We start from the raw sequence: 20,773 nt of genomic DNA, 5'->3' as shown, positions 1-20,773 counted from the left end.
ACAATATTAAGCACTGTATTTTACTCTAAGACTGTATGATAAAACAATAAGGAAGCAATGGCCTAAGGATCAGCTTCTGCAAAACAATATAGGCACACTTTATCCTTAAAGTCAATAAATTCAAAGCTAGTGTTCTACAAATCATGCAACTGCAACTTTAAAAAGAAAAATATCAAGATAATATTGAGGTCATTGTATGAAGTCCTACAAACATATCAAAACTCACTGATGTACTATTCTAACTCAAATAATCATGTTAAACATCTTTCCCACCCCTCCACTTCTCAATAAATGGAACAATGGGGGAAAAGAATCAGAAAAAAATAATTCAGAAATAAAAAGCAGAAAATAGTCAAAAATAAGATTCATTTTTTTGTACTAAAATAAAAATGTAATGATGACCGCTCTAACTCCTTGTATAAGAAAGGAGTTGCGTTAAGTTTAGAGTTGACCAGTTTGGTTGAAAGTACTACTTTTAAATATTTGATAGAGGCATGGAGTTTTTAAAGTACATCATACTTTGTTGGACAAGTAACACAAAACTTCTCTCTGGTTTTCCATGCAAAAGAAGTCATGAGAGAAGTCATTCAAAAAGAGTACACACATTTCTACAACAGATCTATTAGGTTCATGAGAAAAGACATGTTTGGAAAAAGTTACTAGTTATCTGCTATTCTATTGATTGACACTTTTTACCTAAGCGCTTAATATCAATTGATTGACACTTTTTACCTAAGCGCTTAATATCAATCATTTCCTATTATATGAAACGTCCTAAAGAAGAATATGCAGAAATGTATAAGTGAATCTGTATATTTAGATCAGTCAGACAATAAGAAAAACCAGCTCTTAATCTACCTTGACAAAACACTACTACTATGGGTAGCAGATTAACATCATTTAGATTAGATGATGATTTTTAAATCATCATCATCATTTTAAATGATGTTAGTCTACTATACCATAAATGATTAATTCAAATTCATTAAAGACAAAAAAAAGTAGTAATAATGTTCCAGCTATTCCAACTTAAACTGTACTTATCAGACTGGCAACTCTAAAATTCCTTATACTTTTAATAAATACTTTTTTCCATTATTTTTGTCATTATTCACTTGAAAGTTTAATTTTATGTTACATTAGAGTCATAGAAAAATAATCCAAAAAATTAAAACAAAAATAGTACCAGTCATATTACAGTCTTGAGGTAAATATTTGATATCTACATTTATTCACAGAAAATTGAGTGTTTTCATAGTGTTGTGTGTCTCATGCCAGCTGAGAGTAAAACAAATTCAACTTCAGAATGGGTCATTCTTTTTTGCCTGAATTAAATTTTGAAATCTTGCTTAAAATATACAACAGTGTACTTAACCTGGTAATACTGTATATTTTTAGATTTGCTGTAACTCAAAGTTTTCATGGTGATGAAAACTGATATCTCAAGATATTAGTATTCAACACCAAGTGCTTGTTTAGATTCCAGACCATTTCTTGAAAAATCAAAGGCTCACTAATAATGCAATGAGAGAAACAGGAGAGCTTGTGTTCTCTCTCTTCAACGTTCATTTTTAGGTGGAAACTTAAAATGCCTCTCACATAAACATACGAACTTTACCTCCTCTTAACTCTATATCACCAACCTAGCTATGATTGGAAATACACGTCCTTTCTGTGGTGCTTATGATAAGAACTAAATTAAATACCAGATCTGTTGTTAACACCCATTTTTAGCAAATGAGAGCAAGGAAAGCACAGAAAAAGATTTTAGAATTATCAAAAAAAAAAAAAAAAGCATACCTTTGTTTTGTCACATACTATAAAAGCATGATGTAAAATGCTACATATTTCAAACGTTCAGGTAAATGGTTAACATCAAAAAAAATGCCTTTTAGAATTTACTGTTATGATCAAAGCTTTTTATATAAAAGATTTATTTATTTATCTTAGTAACTTTAATTTTAAAAATAAAGTAAAAAGTCTTAATCTGAATGTCATGGGTATGAACAATACAATGACTAAAATTAGGAAGTATTCAAAGTTCTTGGTTTAAAATACTCTTCCACTATCCAATTATGGCACAAGTCAAAACTGAAATTATCACCAACTCAGAAGCCAAATATCTTTATATGAAATATAAGACAAGATTTCATTCTTCTTAAATTGAGGGGTTTATATAAGATCACTGTCCTTTCCTCGTATATAATTGTAAGCTTTTGGAAAAATAGTAGTCAGTTGCTACTGCCTCTGCTCCCAACTTTACTTGATAATACTTCTTTTTTTTTTAACCAGTTTAACAGTGTCACTTGTACACAGCAAGCCTAATGTTAAAATATGGGGGAAATTTTGATGAAAATAGTACACAAACCAAAATAACCTAAAATAGAAAAGGAAATCATGATTAAATGTACTCCCACACTGTATTCACACACAAATTGCCGTGGAATATTTCTTCTAACAGAATATAAAACAATTTTTACAGGCTGAAATTACTTAAAATTATTCTCCCACAGTAACAACAGTCTATCTGCCTTCATCTACGAGCTCAATAATTCCAAGCAGAAACTTTAAATTGTCATTGTTAGAATTAATTGTACATGGTATCCAGACAAAACATTTCATAGCTCAGTTTCATTGAAATGTTATATTAGTTCTCATTAAGCCTTCTGTAAAATTTTTCACCTACCTAAAAGCACAACTTTTCAGCCTTAATTTTAGAAAAACTGGTTTGTTTTTTTAAAAGGTGAGCAAGCTAAAACTGCTTAAACGGTCATGTTAATCCTACTAACATTTCCTAAAGCAATTCACAATAAGCAGGAAATAAGCATGTAAATTTTGGCAGATTAAAAATCCTAAAATTGTAATGACCGTTAGGATATTAAGAAACTGCTTTCTTAACCTTAATTTGCTATCTACAGATCATTCAGATAAATAATTCTAAAATATTTACTGACTTTAAACTAGCTTATCATTTTTAGAAATTACTCCCAGATCTCAAAATTTAGCTGAATTAAACTAGCTTTCAAAATCAATTCGTTTTAAAAATCAAGTTATGGCTCACAAAATTAGTCTAAAAATCTAGTATTTTAGTGTTTCACTATTCCTGTTCCCTGCCCTGTCTTGAACCAGAAATAAACTGCCCCCGCAAAAAGAAAATGTCTACTCATTCAACAAACATTTACAAAGTACATGTTATATATCAGTAAGTGTTCTAGGCATCAGGGATATATCACTCAACAAAATATTTTAGAGCTCCTCCCTTCACATAGTTTACATTCTATTATATAAAATATAGTCTTAAGAAATAACTATTAAAAAACCCCAAAAAAGTTATTAACTCAAATCATTAAAATAAAGATGAAAACGTCTATACACCATAAAAACTCACTAGAACAATGAATCCTGCTATGAGAAGTAAGCCAATCAATTCAGATTTTACATGTGAGCCAACATAAATTTTAAGGTAGCTTGCCATTCTCTAACGGTTCTCTAGACAGTGTCCTTTCTCAGAGTATCTTTCCCTCCCAAATAATTTTTCAGTGTTTATAAAATAATATTGATACTTACATAAATACAAACAGAAGTACCAAAACCAAACAAAGGAAATGATTTGAAAACATACTAAATGTCTAAGCAAAACTGCTTAAAAATTGACATGGACTAGGCTCATTCCTTCAAAGATGCCAGGTCATGATCATAATACGGTCACCTTAAGATCAAAGAACTACTCAAGGTCAGCAAACTTTCCTGGGTACTAGGGGAAAAATTCTTTGAATACCAAAATCTTACAGGTCTGAATTAAATCAACATTTTAAATACAAGTAGCATAAAGTTTGTCATGACATTCCTGCAGAGAAGATAGTGCACTGCCTGATAACACCATCAGAATTTTATTAGAACTTTATTAGATGAGTTTTCCCCTCTGCAAGTAATTTTTTTTCTATACCAAAGGTAAGATAACCATTACACATTTTCCGGTAATAGAACAGAAATTCAACATTGAAAGAATGATTTCACAATTAAACATACATTTGGTCCTTTTTCATCTTCATTAAACTTCATTTCATAATTTAATTGGACATACATTCCAAAATTGCACTTATAAATGAATGGAAATGTCTTCAAGGGGCAAAACAACTTCACTGTCATATTAATATTTTTCAAGTACTCATGTATCAAGTGTAAGGCAAGTAAACCCCACAGAATGGGGAAGGGAGATGCCTATACAACATACAAAGTAGGTTCATTAATGCTTACCTCCCCATGTGCTTGCTACCTGAGAAGCAGCTGACATAGGAAGTACAGATGGGTGAAAAGTTGGCTGTTGCAAATCAAGCAGATCATTTGGTAGCTTTGACGTGCTAGGAAGATATTTTGAAAAGATGCTTTATTTATTAGATAAACTTTGCTACATTAGCCACTCCCCTCATCCACCTCAGTAAATAAAAACATTAAAAAGAAAAGTGAAAAAAAAGTCCCAATAATATAAATCTCCAAAGGAAGAACAGGTGCAGCAAGATAACAGTTGCATACCCCTCATGTAACAGCATATTTCTAAGGAAGCCTGGAAAATTATTCAAATACCATATCTGAAGTTTACATAGGATTCAAATAATAATAGCCCTTCTGGAAAGAATCAATGACTTCCCTAGGAAAAAACTAATTTCTTTATTGAAAAGAACCTAGAACCTAAACAACATAATTTTAAAATATGAAACATCATGGCAATTAATTTTTTTAAAAGAAATTTGTTTTCTTACTCTTAATCTTCAAAGAACTTCAATTACATTTGCAACACCAATACCCCTACAAAGTAAAATACCTGTTAACCTTAACTTTATTGCTTCAAATATCAAACAACATATCAACAATACATGGAAAAAATTATACATGCATATATGATATAAATTTACAACAAAGCCACCCCATTACACAACTCCAGGGGAGTACTACTTACATAATATATTTCATGTTATGTGATTAAGGAACAACACACAAAAAAGATCCCAGTTTCCATGAATTGAGGCATTATGTGTATCTCAGCATAGATTATTTTTAACTTACACTTATTCAAAAACAAAAAGTTTTGAAGACATATCTTTCAGATGTAAAACATAGTTTTATAAGTAGATAAATCAAAATACAAATGCATTTAGTGCTTTGGGGAAAAATACAGAATATGCAATAAGCATTCTGTAATAGGCTGTACGTTTGTCTTCAATTACTATTAAAAAGGTGAAAATGTTGAGGGTATTAAGTGAAATAAAAAGATTAGTTCTTTATCTAATAATTTGTTTCATCCTCAAACCGTCAACATTCTTTTCCATTTACCCCCATCCCGCTACCCAGCTAAGACAGACTTCTTTTTAAGGTCCCTAAGTGAAAAACTTGACACTTAATGGATTCAATGTTATTGGGGACTAAGGAAGTATTATACAAAAATCAAAACAAACAAAAAGATAAAGCTGAAAGAGAAACACATAGCTAAATTCAACATCTACTAAGACTTTAGGGAGCAGGTAGCAGCTGAGTTAGTAAAAGTTACACTGAGCTGTGAAGGGAGTCGGTAGGTGGAAGGGAACACCGTTTAAGGATGAGTTAATAAAATAAACAGCAACAACAACAAAATAAAGAAAAACAAGCAAACAAAACACCCTATCACTCTCTATGTAGCATTTACCATGCACTAAGCACTGTGTTAAACCCTATACTAGTGATCCTGTGACCCTGGCAGAAATGAAAATTCTTGGGCCTTACCCTACAGGCGGGGCTCAGAAATCTGTGGTTTAATAAACCCTCCAGGTGATTCTAATGTTAGGTAAAGAATGAGAACCACTGACCCATACCATACATTACCTTGCTTGGAAACTGAGGTTTAAAAAAAAAAAAAAAAAGATTAAGAAATAAATGAACGAGGATTCAAACCAGAATCTGAATTTCAAACTTCTCTAAACCACTCTGAGGTAAAACATAGGAGGAATTTAGAAAAATCCAGTTATTCTAATTTGCCTGGAAATATAATATTCCTATTGTTAAGTAGCTTGAAGTTGGGCTGGTAGGCTTCAATACCACAGAAATCTGGCAACTAAACTCTCATTGTGTTCCAGATTACTGAGTTTAACACCAGGGACTAGAAATGAAAAACATTTAACATCCAGTGAAAGGATATCCTGAAATACATATCATACATACATATCCAAGAGTTATACACAGGGTCTTGAACCATTAGACACTTCACAAATGTGTTTAACTATAGTTAATTTTTTTTACAATGAAACGTTTGCCCAGAACTAACCCACCACCTTTCCAATTGGTATAAGTCTATCATTCAGCCATATCCCATTTCTTAAACATTCGAAATATAAAGTCTATCACTTTATATTTAGCTATTATACCACTACCACCATTTATCACTACCTCCTTTGTGTGAATTTATGATTACAAAATCATGTATCAAACTAAACCTGAAAAACTCTGCAAAATTTCTGTTAGAAGTCTTTAAGCCTAAGTATTCAAAGGTAATCATTAACCACTCCACCTACCTGTTAGAAGAACTAGGGGTAGAAAATATGTCAATGGCTGGTGCAGTCATTATACCTCCTGCTGAGGTGGACACAGGAGAGGCTGCAGTTGTTAAAGAGGTATGAGGTTTCTTTGCAAGTTCTTTTAGGCGCTGTTCCTGTTGAGAAAGGGAACTACCATAAGGAATCCAGAAACCAGATTTGTTTGTATGGCCTCTGAAAAAAAAAAGCATTTTCTAATTTTGTTTTGATAGCAGAAAGGTATTCCCTGTTTTGCCAGTCATTCAATGTGAGGATGAAAAATTAGACTACTGAATTTCACCCCATTTGTACAAATATTTATTAAATACTGTTAGTCTGTACAGAAGTCCCAATTACTTTATAAACTCCTATACTTGTTTCCCCAAATAAAGAGAATGCACACACCTACCTTTAAAGCTTTTAAACGAGCCTGTTCTTCCTCTAATGCTGCCTGCTTTTCCCTTTCATCCACTTTGGTAAGAGACAGGCCAGTGCTTGCCAGGGAAGAGACTGCGTTGGAAAGTGTTGTCGCCCTAGGATAATCAGACAAAGGTAATTTGGTTTTTTGCCAAACATTTATTTCACTGGTTATGAAATGGTCTAGCAAGCTAGCCATAGAGAGGCACCATAATTATGAACTAAACTTATGGAGTCAAAACGTGTACTTCAGATGAAATATTCTACCCACTGACCTAGAGGATTATTAGAAATTAGTTGATCTACACATACATTCATTTACTTTTTTAAAGTAAGTGTTAGACTTTGGAAAGGGTTCACAGTAAAGGTGAGGGACGTTGCCTCTTCCAAGCCCCAAGGTAGGGAACCAATACAACTAGAGAAGAGCTCACATACTTCTAGGAAAACCCTGACGGGTAAAAAGTACTGAATTTCTCATAGGAAATGATCTTCTGCTAATTTACAGCCTGGGTTTGGCAGTACTACTACAGAATACTAAAACATAAGTACCAGCAATAAATAATGTATGTCTAGGTATGTTTCCCTTATAATAACACCCAAAGATGTCATTCCCAGAGGACCCACAGGTTCTCTCAAAGGAAGATCAGTTTCATTCCAGTCACTGGTCCATCTGGCATCCCCTTTCTGTCTGCTACCCTTTTGCCAAGCTAGAATATTCTTTTCAAACATATTATATATGCACAATGCATCATCCCTTACTGGTGGATTCACAGCAAACCACCTCACTTCCCTTATATCAAAACCTTATCCAGATCATAAACCCCAACATTTAATTCCCAAATGTTAATTCTAGGCAAAATAAACATGTGTGGTAAAGAATTCTAACAGGAAACTACTCCTCAGTGACTGCTATTAATTTTCCTTTCCTCACACACCAAACACCATTAATTTCTACTCAAAGCACACAAGTGGAAAAACTAAATTTTATGTAAAATCAATTTTATAAATGAGCCAATATAAAGATATAACTCAGAAGACAAAGGAAGAGTAATACTGTTGTGAAGAAATACAAGAAACTCAGAAAATTTTATGTTAAAAAACATATGAGGTATATCGGTGTACCTGAGCTACCTGGCTATATTTTTCATTACTTTCCCAAGTAATCGGGCCTCATAACTTGGCTTATACTTCTAAAAACCTACTAGAAAATTCAAAGAACAAATCTGCAATTAAAAAGCATTAAAATCCAGTAATGACATTTTCCTTTACAAATTAAATTTTGTTGCTAAAAAAAAAAAAGTTCCAAAACAACAATCAAAAAGAAGGAGAGTTCTCATTATACTTCATACAAATTTTTTCTTCATACTGCTAAAAGGAAATCTTCATGAGAAAACATGAGAATTGCTCAAGTTACTAACCAAGACAAAAATAACATTACAAGGTCAATAAGCAATGATCTATATTACTTTCAATTTGCTGGTCTTGGTCTTGGAAATCAGCTAAAAGTCTAACAGAATGACTAAAATATGTCCACAATCAACCCCATGAACTGGCATTAGAGAAAGATGATGAAATCTTATGTCAGACATCCTAGGATTGAGTCCCAGAATTACTACTGCATACTTCACAGGGCTATTGTGAGGGTTAGTCAAATCTGTAAAAAAGGCATCTTGTAATTATAATACACCATATGAACCTATGCATTTCATCTTTAAGAGAAATACTGACACTGTGAACACCATTCTAAACCACGTAGTTTTCACTGCCATCATCTTAACAGATGCTGACATTTACTGAAAATTAGGAACTATCCCAAAAACTTACGTGTTAATCTTTAACAGCAACTCTCTGAAGTTGATACTATTGTTAAACCAACTTACAAATGGTTAAATCAAGATAAAGGGAAGTTCAATAACTTGGAACTTGCAGCTAGACTCATCTACTTTCTCAGAAACATCACTACTGTTCTTTGCCCCACAAAGAATAATGTACCTGCTTGCAGCTGTAGAATCTTTGATTTTCTTTCCTTCCAAGGAAGCTAAATGTTGCTCCAAAGCATCAAGAAGACTGCTGGGGGCCTAAAATTGTACAAATATTAAGACTTTCCTTTGTCAAAATAAATCAAGTATCGTCTAACACAGGAGAGCAATAAAAATAAATAGGTATATTCTTCATGATCTAATTAACAGTGTAGTTTCAGCCACCTAAGAATGACACTATTATTTTTATTACATAAGCATGACCTGGTAAGGAGTATTAACAAACATAAAGATATAAAAACTAAGACTATGTGAACATGAAACATTAAGAGAATCTTAGAATTTTCTATATTTAACTTAAATTTTAAATAGAAACACAACCCTAAAAAACAGACATACTGTTGAGCATGGTCCTGGTACTTAATAACTACTCACTGAGTAATTGAAAATGTCCAAACACTATTTCTGAATAGTTATTGACAAATGAAACTGAAGACTAACATCAAGGAAACACAAATTGAAATCACTGTGAGATATAACTTCTTACCCACTAGAATAGTTAAAGTTAGATAGACTAGTAATATCAAATGTTGATGAAGATACAGAACAAATGCAACTGTCATACAATGCTGGTGGGAGTACATCCACCCTTGAAAAAAGCTATGGGTTTTAAAAAAAAATAAAGTTAAATATACAACTACCTTAATTACCCAATTCTATTCCTAGCTATTTATTCAAGAGAGAGACAAACGTTATCTCCACAAGACTTGTTCAAGAATGTTTTAAGCAGCTTTATTTATGATAGTTAAAAAACTGCAAATAATCCAAAAATTTCCAAATTTTCCAATTTAGAAAATAAACAAAATTGTGGTAAATTCACATGATGGAATACTATTCAGCAATTAAAAAGAATTAATCAATGGTATATTCAACAATATGGACAGATCTCAAAACATTATGATGAGCAAAAGAAGCCAGATATGAAAATAGTTGCATGATTCCATTTATATTAAATTCAAAATCTGATACAAATTATTCTATTAGAATTCAAAATAGTGATTTGTGTGGAGCGGATTAGGGAGTGACTGGAGGGGGACAGGAGGATTGGGGTGGTGGAACTGATTTATATCTTGAATGGGGTGTTGATTACACAAGTGTTAATGGTTATCAATCCTCATTCAAATAGATATTTACCTCAATTTTTTTTAAAGACTAGCTTTAAACCCTCAGTCTACATGTCAAATCTCAACTTAATATGAACAGTTAATTACTTTCAAAAGGAAATCTTTTCTGTGATCTGAAAAGGAATTGTTCACTATTTTTAAGTGAAGCAAATACATCAGTGGCTTACATCAAATATTCTTTAGGATTTCAGATAGAGTTTCTCAATTACAGGGATCCAAAAACAGTTGGAAGAGACAATACTAGCCAACTTCTCTGCCAATTATGACCTGAACAATTTCCTTCATCCTGTATTTTCTCTCTACATATCAAGACCTTAGCACAAGAAAGATATGGTAGAAAACATTGACTTCTTCGTTGATCTGAGAACACATGTGCACTCCCTCAACCCCAACAAATCAGCAGGCCAACTACTGTCCCAAGAGCTATTGTCGGAGATGATGATGAGAATGTTAACAATAGCCGTTAACATTTTAAAAGCTCCTGTAACAGCACAGGCACTGTGCAAGCTACCTTGTATGTAATCACTGACTCTATGGGAAAGACACTACATATCCATTTTACAAATAAACAACCTGAAACTGAAAATTACGCAACTTGTCCCAGATCACATATCTGATACATAGCAAGAGCTAACATAGTGTGCAAGGTTTGTCCGATCTGAAAGCCTAGATACTAACTACTATGCTACAGAATCCTAAATTAAAACTGTGGTCATTTAAACTGTACTTTATTTTTTTCTGAAGGGTTTAAGCTGTGCTTACAAATATTAAACTACCTAGTTATGATAATTAATAAACTATTTCCCAAATCCCTTCTAAATGTATCTGGCTATTCTTTAAAAGTCAAACCCACATTACAAAGAGTGAAGGAAATGTGATGCTTCACATCCTAAAAAGAGCAATTTATAACAAAAAAAAAAAGAATAAATAATCTCAAATTTCCTCTCTTGTGTTTAACTACCATCTTCCCTAAAGTATAAAAAGCTTTGTTTTAATTCACTTGAAAATTTTCTGAATCATTCAGAGATCATCAATGAAGAGGGAGGGATGGAGGGTCACAGGCTGGCCAACCCTACCCAATCACAATACCATGAATATTAAAGTACAGACACATGATAACAGTCTGACCTGAGGCTGATGCTTTTTAAACAAAGATAGGTGAAGCTCACATGACAAATGGGGTAATGGCGTATCTGAAACTGCCAAATCAGCTTATACTACATATTGTTCAAACAATGCCTCTTCTCACATTTAGCCTACAGTAATGTGCTTAATCTTAATGACGTCAATTATCTCATGTGGGCATATGCAGAAATTTTTTATTTACATACAATCCATAACTAGATCTAGTGCATGCTCTTAGCCTGGTGATCATAGGGATGAATCAGAACAAGTGAGTACAGAGAAAAACAGTAAGAACCTTGATACATAAGGATAGTTTATGCCAGGTACTTTCATTCTTAATACTCAGTCAACAAACACCAGAAAAGGCCAGAACTTCAGGTTTAAAGTTTCCTTTCCAGAAATTTTTAGAAGATAATGATGATAAAAATAATATTATAATAGCTAACATTGAGTACTTAATGCTCTAAATGTTTTTTAGATATTAACTCATTTAATCCTCCCAAATACCTAATGAGATGGGTATTGTAGTATCTGCATTTTAGAGATGAGACTGAAGCATAGAGAGTAACTTCCCCAAATCACAGGGCCAGCTAGTGGAACAGCCAGGACTCAAACTTAGACAAAGCCTGCTCTCTTAACCCAGCATCATGTTTTGAGGTTTATCCCAATTTAATATATTTACCTGAGTCAAAGAGCCAAAGTGGAAGGTTTAAAACAGGAAAAATAAATCCTGTATAAGATAATTCTCTACCAATAGTATACTGAAAATTTTGTTTTTAAAATACCATTCTCTAAGTTCAGTTCTTTCTTTCTTTTTTTTGATAATGATAATGATGAGAAACAAAGAGAGATTAAAGAGAATAAACTAAAGGAATAGGAGAGTAGTGGCTAGCTCCACCAATATAAGAGATGAGTAGATTTTATACGGTAATAGTGTTAGAACAATTGTCAGCAATATATCAAAATGTTAAAATCTCTCAAGAAAAATTACACTGATCTCCTTGACAGCAGGGGCTGCATATTATTCATCTTTGTACCCTTCATACCTAGCAGAATATAGCAGACAGTGATTGGTATTATAACAATACTTACCTGTGAAAGGTCTGGTATATCACCTCTGTCAATTCCAACTTGCTGTAAGAAGAAGCAGCATTGTATTTAATAGATAAAATTACAATAGGGTGTTTTATAAGTAAAATTTAGAAAATGACATTTATGACTAGTACTATGAGCAATATTTTAGAAAGAATTCTTTAAAATTAGAAGAATATTTAATCCCCACAGATATCATTCAGTACTTCCAAGGACTCAGATGTTGTCTGATGGCTCTAAAAGTTCTAACAGGAGGGGAACAAGAGTTGGAAATTCAACAAGGCTATTAAGTTACCATCTCCATATCTTCTAAGCACCTATATAAACTACCTTGTCACAATCTGAAAAATCCATCACTTCTATGACAAAAACATTACACCAAGAATGAGAAAGGCTGACCATGAACAAGTCCCCTGGGGCATAAGAAGAAGTTAAGGAACAAACCTAATGACAATGACTCTCCCTCCATATAGTATGCTTTCCCTGGCAATCACCACAGATAACAATTTTTAAAACCTATGTTCACTCAAGCAGATCAGGTTTTATACAAATACCAAGTGATATTTAACCAGGATATAACTGATCCCACAAAGCAATCTCCATACACTTTCATGATGTTCAGGTACTAGGTAATTTCTAGCAAAAAAGATAAAAACCATTCCTATTTATTCCAACACCCAAATTTAAAAATTCTTTTCCCTCCCATGACTATATGACTATATTTCATTTTCTAATCATTCTCTCTTCCTTTTCTCAACCTCTCAAGGGCCAGTCCCAGAATGATACCAGTAGAAAATTTGATAAAATAATTCATACTAAGATCTTAAGAGCTAATCACTGATTGATATATTTGTCCTCTTCAAACACATTTGAAAAGGTTACTTGCGTCTTTTTTTTTTTTTTAAGTATCATTTTAACTTTATTTATTTTTATTTATTTTTGGTTGTGCTGTGTCTTCATTGCTGCGTGTGGGCTTTCTCTAGTTGCGGGCAGCGGGGTCTACCCTTTGTTGCGGTGCGCGGGCTTCTCATTGCGGGGCTTCTCTTGTTGCGGAGCATGGGCTCTAGGCATGCAGGCCCAGTAGTTGTGGCTCGCGGGCTCTAGAGCGCAGGCTCAGTAGTTGTGGCACACGGGCTTAGTTGCTCCGCAGCATGTGGGATCTTCCCGGACCAGGGATCAAACCTGTGTCCCCTGCATTGGCAGGCATATTCTTAACCATTGCGCCACCAGGGAAGTCCCAGTTATTTGTGTCTTTACTCCAAGAACTAAGGTCTCATAATGAAATTGCTAGCCCAAAGACCACCTCATAAAAGAACAAAAGAAGCCAAAGGGAAAAGCCAACAAATTAAAAATTATTTAAAGAATTTACTAGAATCATAGCATAAACACTACCTTTTTCTGGTTTTAGTATGTGACTGACCCTAAAGAAATGGGGAAAAAAACACTGATTTCTCCTTGAGAGATACTTTAAATCCAAAATAAATTTCAGTACACTTCATAAAATAGCTGATTAACACCACAAAGCTATTTTCTTCAAAGGTCTCATCATTCTCTTCTATCCTATTCCATCTGCTACAGAATAAAACATCACTATGGTAATAGAGCTAGAATCACCAAACTGCTAGTTTCAGATTAACTACTTGGATGTTATTCATCAGTTATATGGTCTATTCATCTTCTAGAATTATCCTAGCAAGACACCTCTGGTGGTAATGCATAGAGGGCAGAGAAAGGGAAAACAAACAAAAACACTTTAAGTGCTGCCTCTGTGCAAGCAAGATAATGCCCACAAGCATTACCACAACTACCTTCTGTGACAGTCTCAGAAAATTATTTTTAAACAGATTTGTAAAATTAGATTATTCTATAACCTACATGAAAACCTACATGGTTTTCATAATCAATGACAAACAATAAATGCACTATATTCACTTCCGAAGGGAACAAAACATTTTGAACCATGTGGCTCCAGCTGCAACTCTCGCTGGAGAAAAGAGACTTGCACTAACATAGAATATTCTCTACCATATTGAATAGAATAAATCTTCTACAATACATGGCCAATTCCAAACATAAAAGTCACTGCCACCTACCTGATTTCATAGAGAAATAAACAATTTTAAAATAGATTACCTTTCAGTATTCAATACTGAATTAAATATACAGGATATTTTTTATTCAATATTATATCATATTCATACCATAGCACAGAATTCAATATAGCATAGTGATATAATTGAATATATACCTTACTATACTTAAGACACTTCTTTCACTTGGATATAGACTGATTTCTTTGAAATGCACACTTAAAGACAAAAAAAGCAACTTAAGAGATACAGTCATTTAAAGACAGTTTACCTCTGCAACTTTGAGAAACTCTGAGATTCTTGTCATCCTAGTCAGGAACTTCTTATAGATGTCAAGACCTTCTTTGCACTGGTTCTTTTTCATATCGAAATATTTTTCTGCCAAAAGTAGATGTAAATATACTTTTATTCACTTCAAAATATAACACTCAAAAAGGAAAAAGATTTAAAACAGCTCCAAAGAGATTATATTGATGTCTCAGAGAACACATTCACCCTACAGAAAAAACAGTGTTAAATAAGCTTAAATGTTTAAAGCAAATTAAAATAGAGATGCTGTTATATTAAAAATTAAGAAATTATGACTTTACTCATATTACTAGTATGTTCTACAATATTTCTTCCCTCACAATTCCCTAAATATATACTTGCATGTTAATACAGATCACATTTGACTCCATTTAAAACAGTGCTAACATCTATTTCCAAATATTCTTACTAATGATAAAGAAAAATGGGGGCTTCCCTGGTGGCGCAGTGGTTAAGAATCCGCCTGCCAATGCAGGAGACGTGGGTTCAATCCCTGATCCGGGAAAATCCCACATGCCATGGAGCAACTAAGCCCGTGAGCCACAACTACTGAAGCCTGCGCTCTAGAGCCCACGACCCACAGCTACTGAGCCCGTGTGCCACAACTACTGAAGCCCATGCTCCTAGAGCTCATGCTCCTCAACAAGAGAAGCCACTGCAAGGAGAAGCCTGCGCACCACAACAAAGAGTAGCCCCTGCTCACCGCAACTAGAGAAAGCCCACGCGCAGCAACGAACACCCAACGTAGCCAAAAATAAATAAATTAATTTTTTTAAAAAAAAGAAAGAAAGATGGCAACTTTTCCATGTCCAAATGTCACTTGGAAAGCTAATTTAACTTAATATATAAACAGCAGTAAAGAGCTTAATTTACACCAATCACAGGGTGGGAGACTATGCCTTCCAAAACTTTGTAGAAAAGAAAACTTTCCATTTTTCACTTGTTAAAAAAAAACAACCCTATTTCCCTATCTCCATAGATTAAAGCATCCCTGAATGAGTCTGTGTTAAGCCAGCCTATGAAAAACAAATTTAAATAAATTCTAAAAAAAAAAGTACTGAAAAGGGAGAACAATTACATTGGAATATTTGACATCTGACATTTGATACTTTGGCACACTTTGCAGACTGTTAATTGTCTACTCCAACCAAATCCCATTAAAAAAATTAGCATCTCTAGGCAAAATTAACTGCATTCCATATATACTGAATACACAGTAAAGCACCACGTTCCTAAAATGCCTCAAAAGTAAAAAGCATCCTTAAAAATGCGTGTTTAATTATTTTAAAATAATTAGCAATCTGAAAATTAAGTTTAGAAAAAAATACCAATTTTACAGTTAAAGTTCATTTTGGAGTAAATTGTGAGGAAATGATTTTCCTGAGACAGAAAATTCCAACTTAATTTTTATGAAATTTTTGTATTTCTAAAAATAATAAAACTGATAGAAAAAAACAGATATATCTAAAAAATACAAAACTCATCTAGCTGAACATTCTAGTTGTATAAGTATTTAATCACTTAGCATGTGTAGTCAGATATAAAACTCTTTTCTCCAAATTGTTACAATGAATGACTATATCTCAGTGGATTTTTAGGCAGCTTTAAGTAACAACTTAGACAATATTATTTACTATATGACACAAGATAAGAAATAAAATGTTATTAAACTATAGAAATATTTACCCAACAGGTTAATAATTCCTTCATTGTATGCTGCAAACAGCCTAATGGCATCTTTGAACAGGAGCATGAAGGCAGCATTTATTACCCCATTTGTAAGTTCATTGCTATTAACCTGGAAAAAAAAAAAAAGAAAGATTAGTTAATGTTTTGTTTTAAAATGACAATTACTTCCTTCAAATTAAAGTACAATGAATTCAAACATTTAGGTGTATGAGAGGAAGACATTGATCTCTAGCAATCAGAGTTATAGCCATATAGTGCAAAAATCTTGATCAAAGAGTTCAGATTTATTTAAAAGCTACAAACACAAATCCTACAACATTCAATTTAGTTCAGAAATAAGTCACTGAGAACAAAAGTACCCTTTAACTCTTGAAATTCTTAGGCTACATCTCAAAAGTCTTTTAAGTTCATTTCAATATTAAATACTTCTAATTGCAAAATAAAGCCCATTTCTAGGTAGAAGTTCACTCTGAGTCATGAAGAATTTACTGAATATTTTTAAATCAAAAAATATTTATTAAATGGCTACTACAATCACCAAGGCACTGAGTTAAGCTAGGCAGAATATACTTTTTTTTAAAAAAAATATAACTTTTCCCAATATTACAAACAAGCTCACCTTCAAAATGGTTATAATAATATTTCTACCTCACACGGTTACTGGGAGAATTAAATGATATATTGAGTGTAAAGAGCCTGATGCAGTACTTTACAAATAAATGATCAATATTTATTATTATTAGTGAATTATGCTTTAACAAAAAAAGCACTTATTTGTTTACCAAGAAATACAAGAAATACCTTTAGTTTTATCTTAAAGAAAGAATCAAAAGGATAAACCAAATTTATCTTAAATTCCTTTTTAGATATCTAAGTACATGATAGTTACCTTGTTAGGTATAGAAAAATATAAGCACAAAGCTGAACGGTAAGCAACCAACTGGTAAATATTTGCAGAATATCTGACAAGGTTGACTTCCATTATAGAGAGAATTCTATAAGACAATTCACAAAATAAAAAATACATATAGCTAATAACATGTGAAAAGAAGTTCAACTTCACTGATCAAGTAAATTAAAATAATCAAATTAAATTACTGAACTATCCTTTCTTGAGCACCAGACTAGTAGGTATCAAGATAATCAAAACCAAGGTATTATTCTATACAGATAAGGATGAAGAAAAACAGGCACCTATTGACAAGTGAGTGGCTCAACCCTTTTGGAGTGTTAAGTTGGCAATATTTAAAATTTAAATTTCTTAAAAATTTAAATGTTGGGACTTCCCTGGTGGCGCAGTGGTTAAGAATCCACCTGCCAATGCAGGGGACACGGGTTTGATCCCTGGTCCGGGAAGATCCCACATGCCGCAGAGCAACTAAGCCCACGCGTCACAACTACTGAGCCTGTGTTCTACAGCCCACGAGCCACAACTACTGAGCCCGGGCACCACAACTACTGAACCTGTGAGCTGCAACTACTGAGGCCACACTCGGCAACTACTGAAGCACACACACCTAGAGACAGTGCTCCGCAACAAGAGAAGCCACCGCAATGAGAAGCCCACGCACCATGACGAAGAGTAGCCCCGGCTCGCCCCAACTACAGAAAGCCCCCGCGCAGCAATGAAGACCCAACGCAGCCAAAATAAATTAAAACATAAATAAATAAAGTTAGTATTCCTTAAAAAAAAAACATTTAAATGTTTATGTCCTTGAACCACCAAATTCTTTTTCTAGGCATTAACCCTAAAGAAATAGGTTTATAAATGTGCAGATACACTATTATCTAACACACATAGAGTATGTAGTGTCCCTCCCTCTTCTGTTTTTTTTCTCCATTTATTTTCTGAATTAAAAACCAAAATACCCTAAATATTTATCAACAGGAGGATCAGGTAAGTTGTTACACACAATGCAGTATAATAGACACTGAAAAGAATATGCAATTTTATAAAGGTACCCACAATAAATTAAGTGAAAAAAAAATTCATGGTTGGACCCTTTCTCTATAAAAACCAAAATAAAGCTCAGTAGTTACATTAATCCCCTGTCACCTAGACTAGGGGCCAGCAAACTTTTTTGTAAAGGGCCTGATCGTGAGTATTTTAGACTTGCAGGCCATATGGTCTCTGTCACAACTACTCAGCCCCGTTATTACATCAAAAAAAGCAGCCACAGACAACATGTAACCAATGAGCCTGTTCTAAAAACACAATTGTGGACACTGAAAAATAAACTTCATATACTTTTCACCTGTTAAAAATATTCTTTTTTTTTATTATTTGCAACTATTTAAAAATGTAAAAATATTCTTTTTATTATTTGCAACCATTTAAAAATGTTCTCAGTTCACAAGCCTATAAAGAAATACTAGTTTGAGAACCTGTTCTAGTCTATAAAGCACCTTCAGGATTCATTTATTGACTGTTTACTGAACACTATCTATGTGCCACACACTACCGACAATGGGGACACAGCAGGGAAAAAGAAGACCTGGTCCCTGCCCTCCAGAAGCTTAAAGACTACCAACTAACAGCACACCATTAAAGGAAAATCAATTTCAGCATAAAACTGTCACAGTTCCAATCACTAACTTGCACTTACAAGCTCTAAAATACAATGTCTTTAAGCTAGATGCACCAAAAAAGAAAAGCCTTGTAAATGCTAACAACCTAACATATTACAAACAAATGACAAAGCTGGCAACTTGGTTCAAGTAACAGTCATTAAAAAAAAAATCCCAGGGAACACAACATCCTTGGGCAATAGCTATATAACATGTTGTTACAAGTATATTTGAACTTCCCTTTATTTCTCAATAACTGTCATGCTTTGAGTTCTACAATGCAGACAAAAAGTGAAATATTAAGTTAGCTCATCATAAAGAAAACCTTTATACATTTTTAATATCTAAAAACCATTATCAAAAGGAAGTAGATTTTCACACCAATCTCTTTATCTCTCCATCACTTTCTTTAGCTTGTATACCCTATAATTTGGGCGTTAGAGAAGCACCACCAAAGAAATCAGAGTAAATCTAGAACAATTATAAAAACGGAAAGTAATCTGATTTGGGACCACATTTATAGAAAATCCTTAGGCAAACAGGATATTAGTGTGAAAAAATTAGTCTACGATAATTTGAGAATAAAAACTCTGACCAATTAAAATGATATAATTTTTAAAATCTCAAATTATAAAAGCATTTATGCAATCAACTTACATTAAAATCAAGAAGGGCATCCATTTGATTTTGAATAATTGGTACAGTTTTTAGGAGTTTTTCTGTGTTCATTGTTCTCATAACTCCATCAGCCCTGTTTAAAAAAAAAAACAAAAAACAATTGAGTTTGTTATTAAATCTACATTTTGAACTCCCATCTGGTTCTCTATGTAAACAGAACAAGGTGCTACAAAACATTGCACGTTTTTAAGTCATTATTGAACCTGAAACCTCAAGTATCAATAGAAATCATATAGAAAAAACAAAAACAGGAAACACCGTTATGTCCAATATCAAGGTGCTCCTTTATAACTAAAAAGAAGATGTAAAGCATGAGACATAAAAATAAAAGCTTACATTATATAGCCAAGTTTATACTACACTTTTTACATGAGAAAATCATCTGATCCTCACACCACTCATGTGTGTAAAGGGCAGTTTTACAGATTTTTTTTTTAAATTACAAATTAAAAAAAATCATTTCCCTCAAATCACTAAATAGGACACAATGGAGTCTGCAGTTGAACACAAGTCTTGGTGAGCACCACTTTATTTAAGGTAGTTTATTTGTGACTCAAATCAAAATAAAATTATTTTATTATAAAATAAAGGACAATTTTACCAAGTCATTCTAATCTGGCCATTAAAGTAAGTGATAATTAAGATGAATGGTTTTTAATAAAATGTTCTGTTAAATATTTCCAAAAAGATTTCTTTAAATATTTCTTTAGATATTTCTAAAAATAGAGAAATATCAGCAGTACCAAATAAACTAGAATTTTACAAAACTGACACCAAAAGCACTAGATAAGAGGTACTGGGGTTAAGGCGCAGAACTAACGCTAAGTGTTTATTATATATCAGGCTCCATATTAAGGGCCTGATGTATGTTTTTCAAATCCTCACAAAAATCCTGTGGACAGCCTTGTCCCATTTTATAGACAATGAAATTTTAGGTTCAGGGAGGTTATGACTATCTAAGTTCAGAAAACGAATTCATTTTAGGGTCAGTATGTAAACCCAGGTGTATGAGACTCCAAAACAGTGCTTTTCGTAAACTTTTGGCAGGGGAACAAGACCCTTTCAAAAAATATACAGGCTTTCCCTAATTTACAAATGAT

At 33.1% G+C, this 20,773-nt stretch overlaps 1 protein-coding gene across 13 annotated transcripts in view; it reads right to left on the bottom strand.

Annotated features, from left to right (window-relative positions):
* PICALM (phosphatidylinositol binding clathrin assembly protein) overlaps positions 1–20,773 on the bottom strand; it is a 106,687-nt gene that overhangs the window by 31,712 nt on the left and 54,202 nt on the right. For all 13 annotated transcript variants that reach the window (XM_059930630.1, XM_059930629.1, XM_059930635.1 and 10 more), the window contains 8 exons: positions 19,653–19,746; positions 16,425–16,536; positions 14,701–14,807; positions 12,340–12,381; positions 8,952–9,037; positions 6,952–7,075; positions 6,543–6,679; positions 4,258–4,361 (listed from right to left, as the gene is read on the bottom strand). In XM_059930630.1, coding sequence (XP_059786613.1) covers positions 4,258–4,361; positions 6,543–6,679; positions 6,952–7,075; positions 8,952–9,037; positions 12,340–12,381; positions 14,701–14,807; positions 16,425–16,536; positions 19,653–19,746 — 806 coding nt within the window. The remainder of the gene's footprint in view (positions 1–4,257; positions 4,362–6,542; positions 6,680–6,951; positions 7,076–8,951; positions 9,038–12,339; positions 12,382–14,700; positions 14,808–16,424; positions 16,537–19,652; positions 19,747–20,773) is intronic.

The sequence above is a fragment of the Balaenoptera ricei genome, chromosome 8 (assembly GCF_028023285.1).
Source record: "Balaenoptera ricei isolate mBalRic1 chromosome 8, mBalRic1.hap2, whole genome shotgun sequence".
Classification (NCBI taxonomy): Eukaryota; Metazoa; Chordata; class Mammalia; order Artiodactyla; family Balaenopteridae; genus Balaenoptera; species Balaenoptera ricei.
This window is presented reverse-complemented; position numbering and strand designations above follow the sequence as displayed.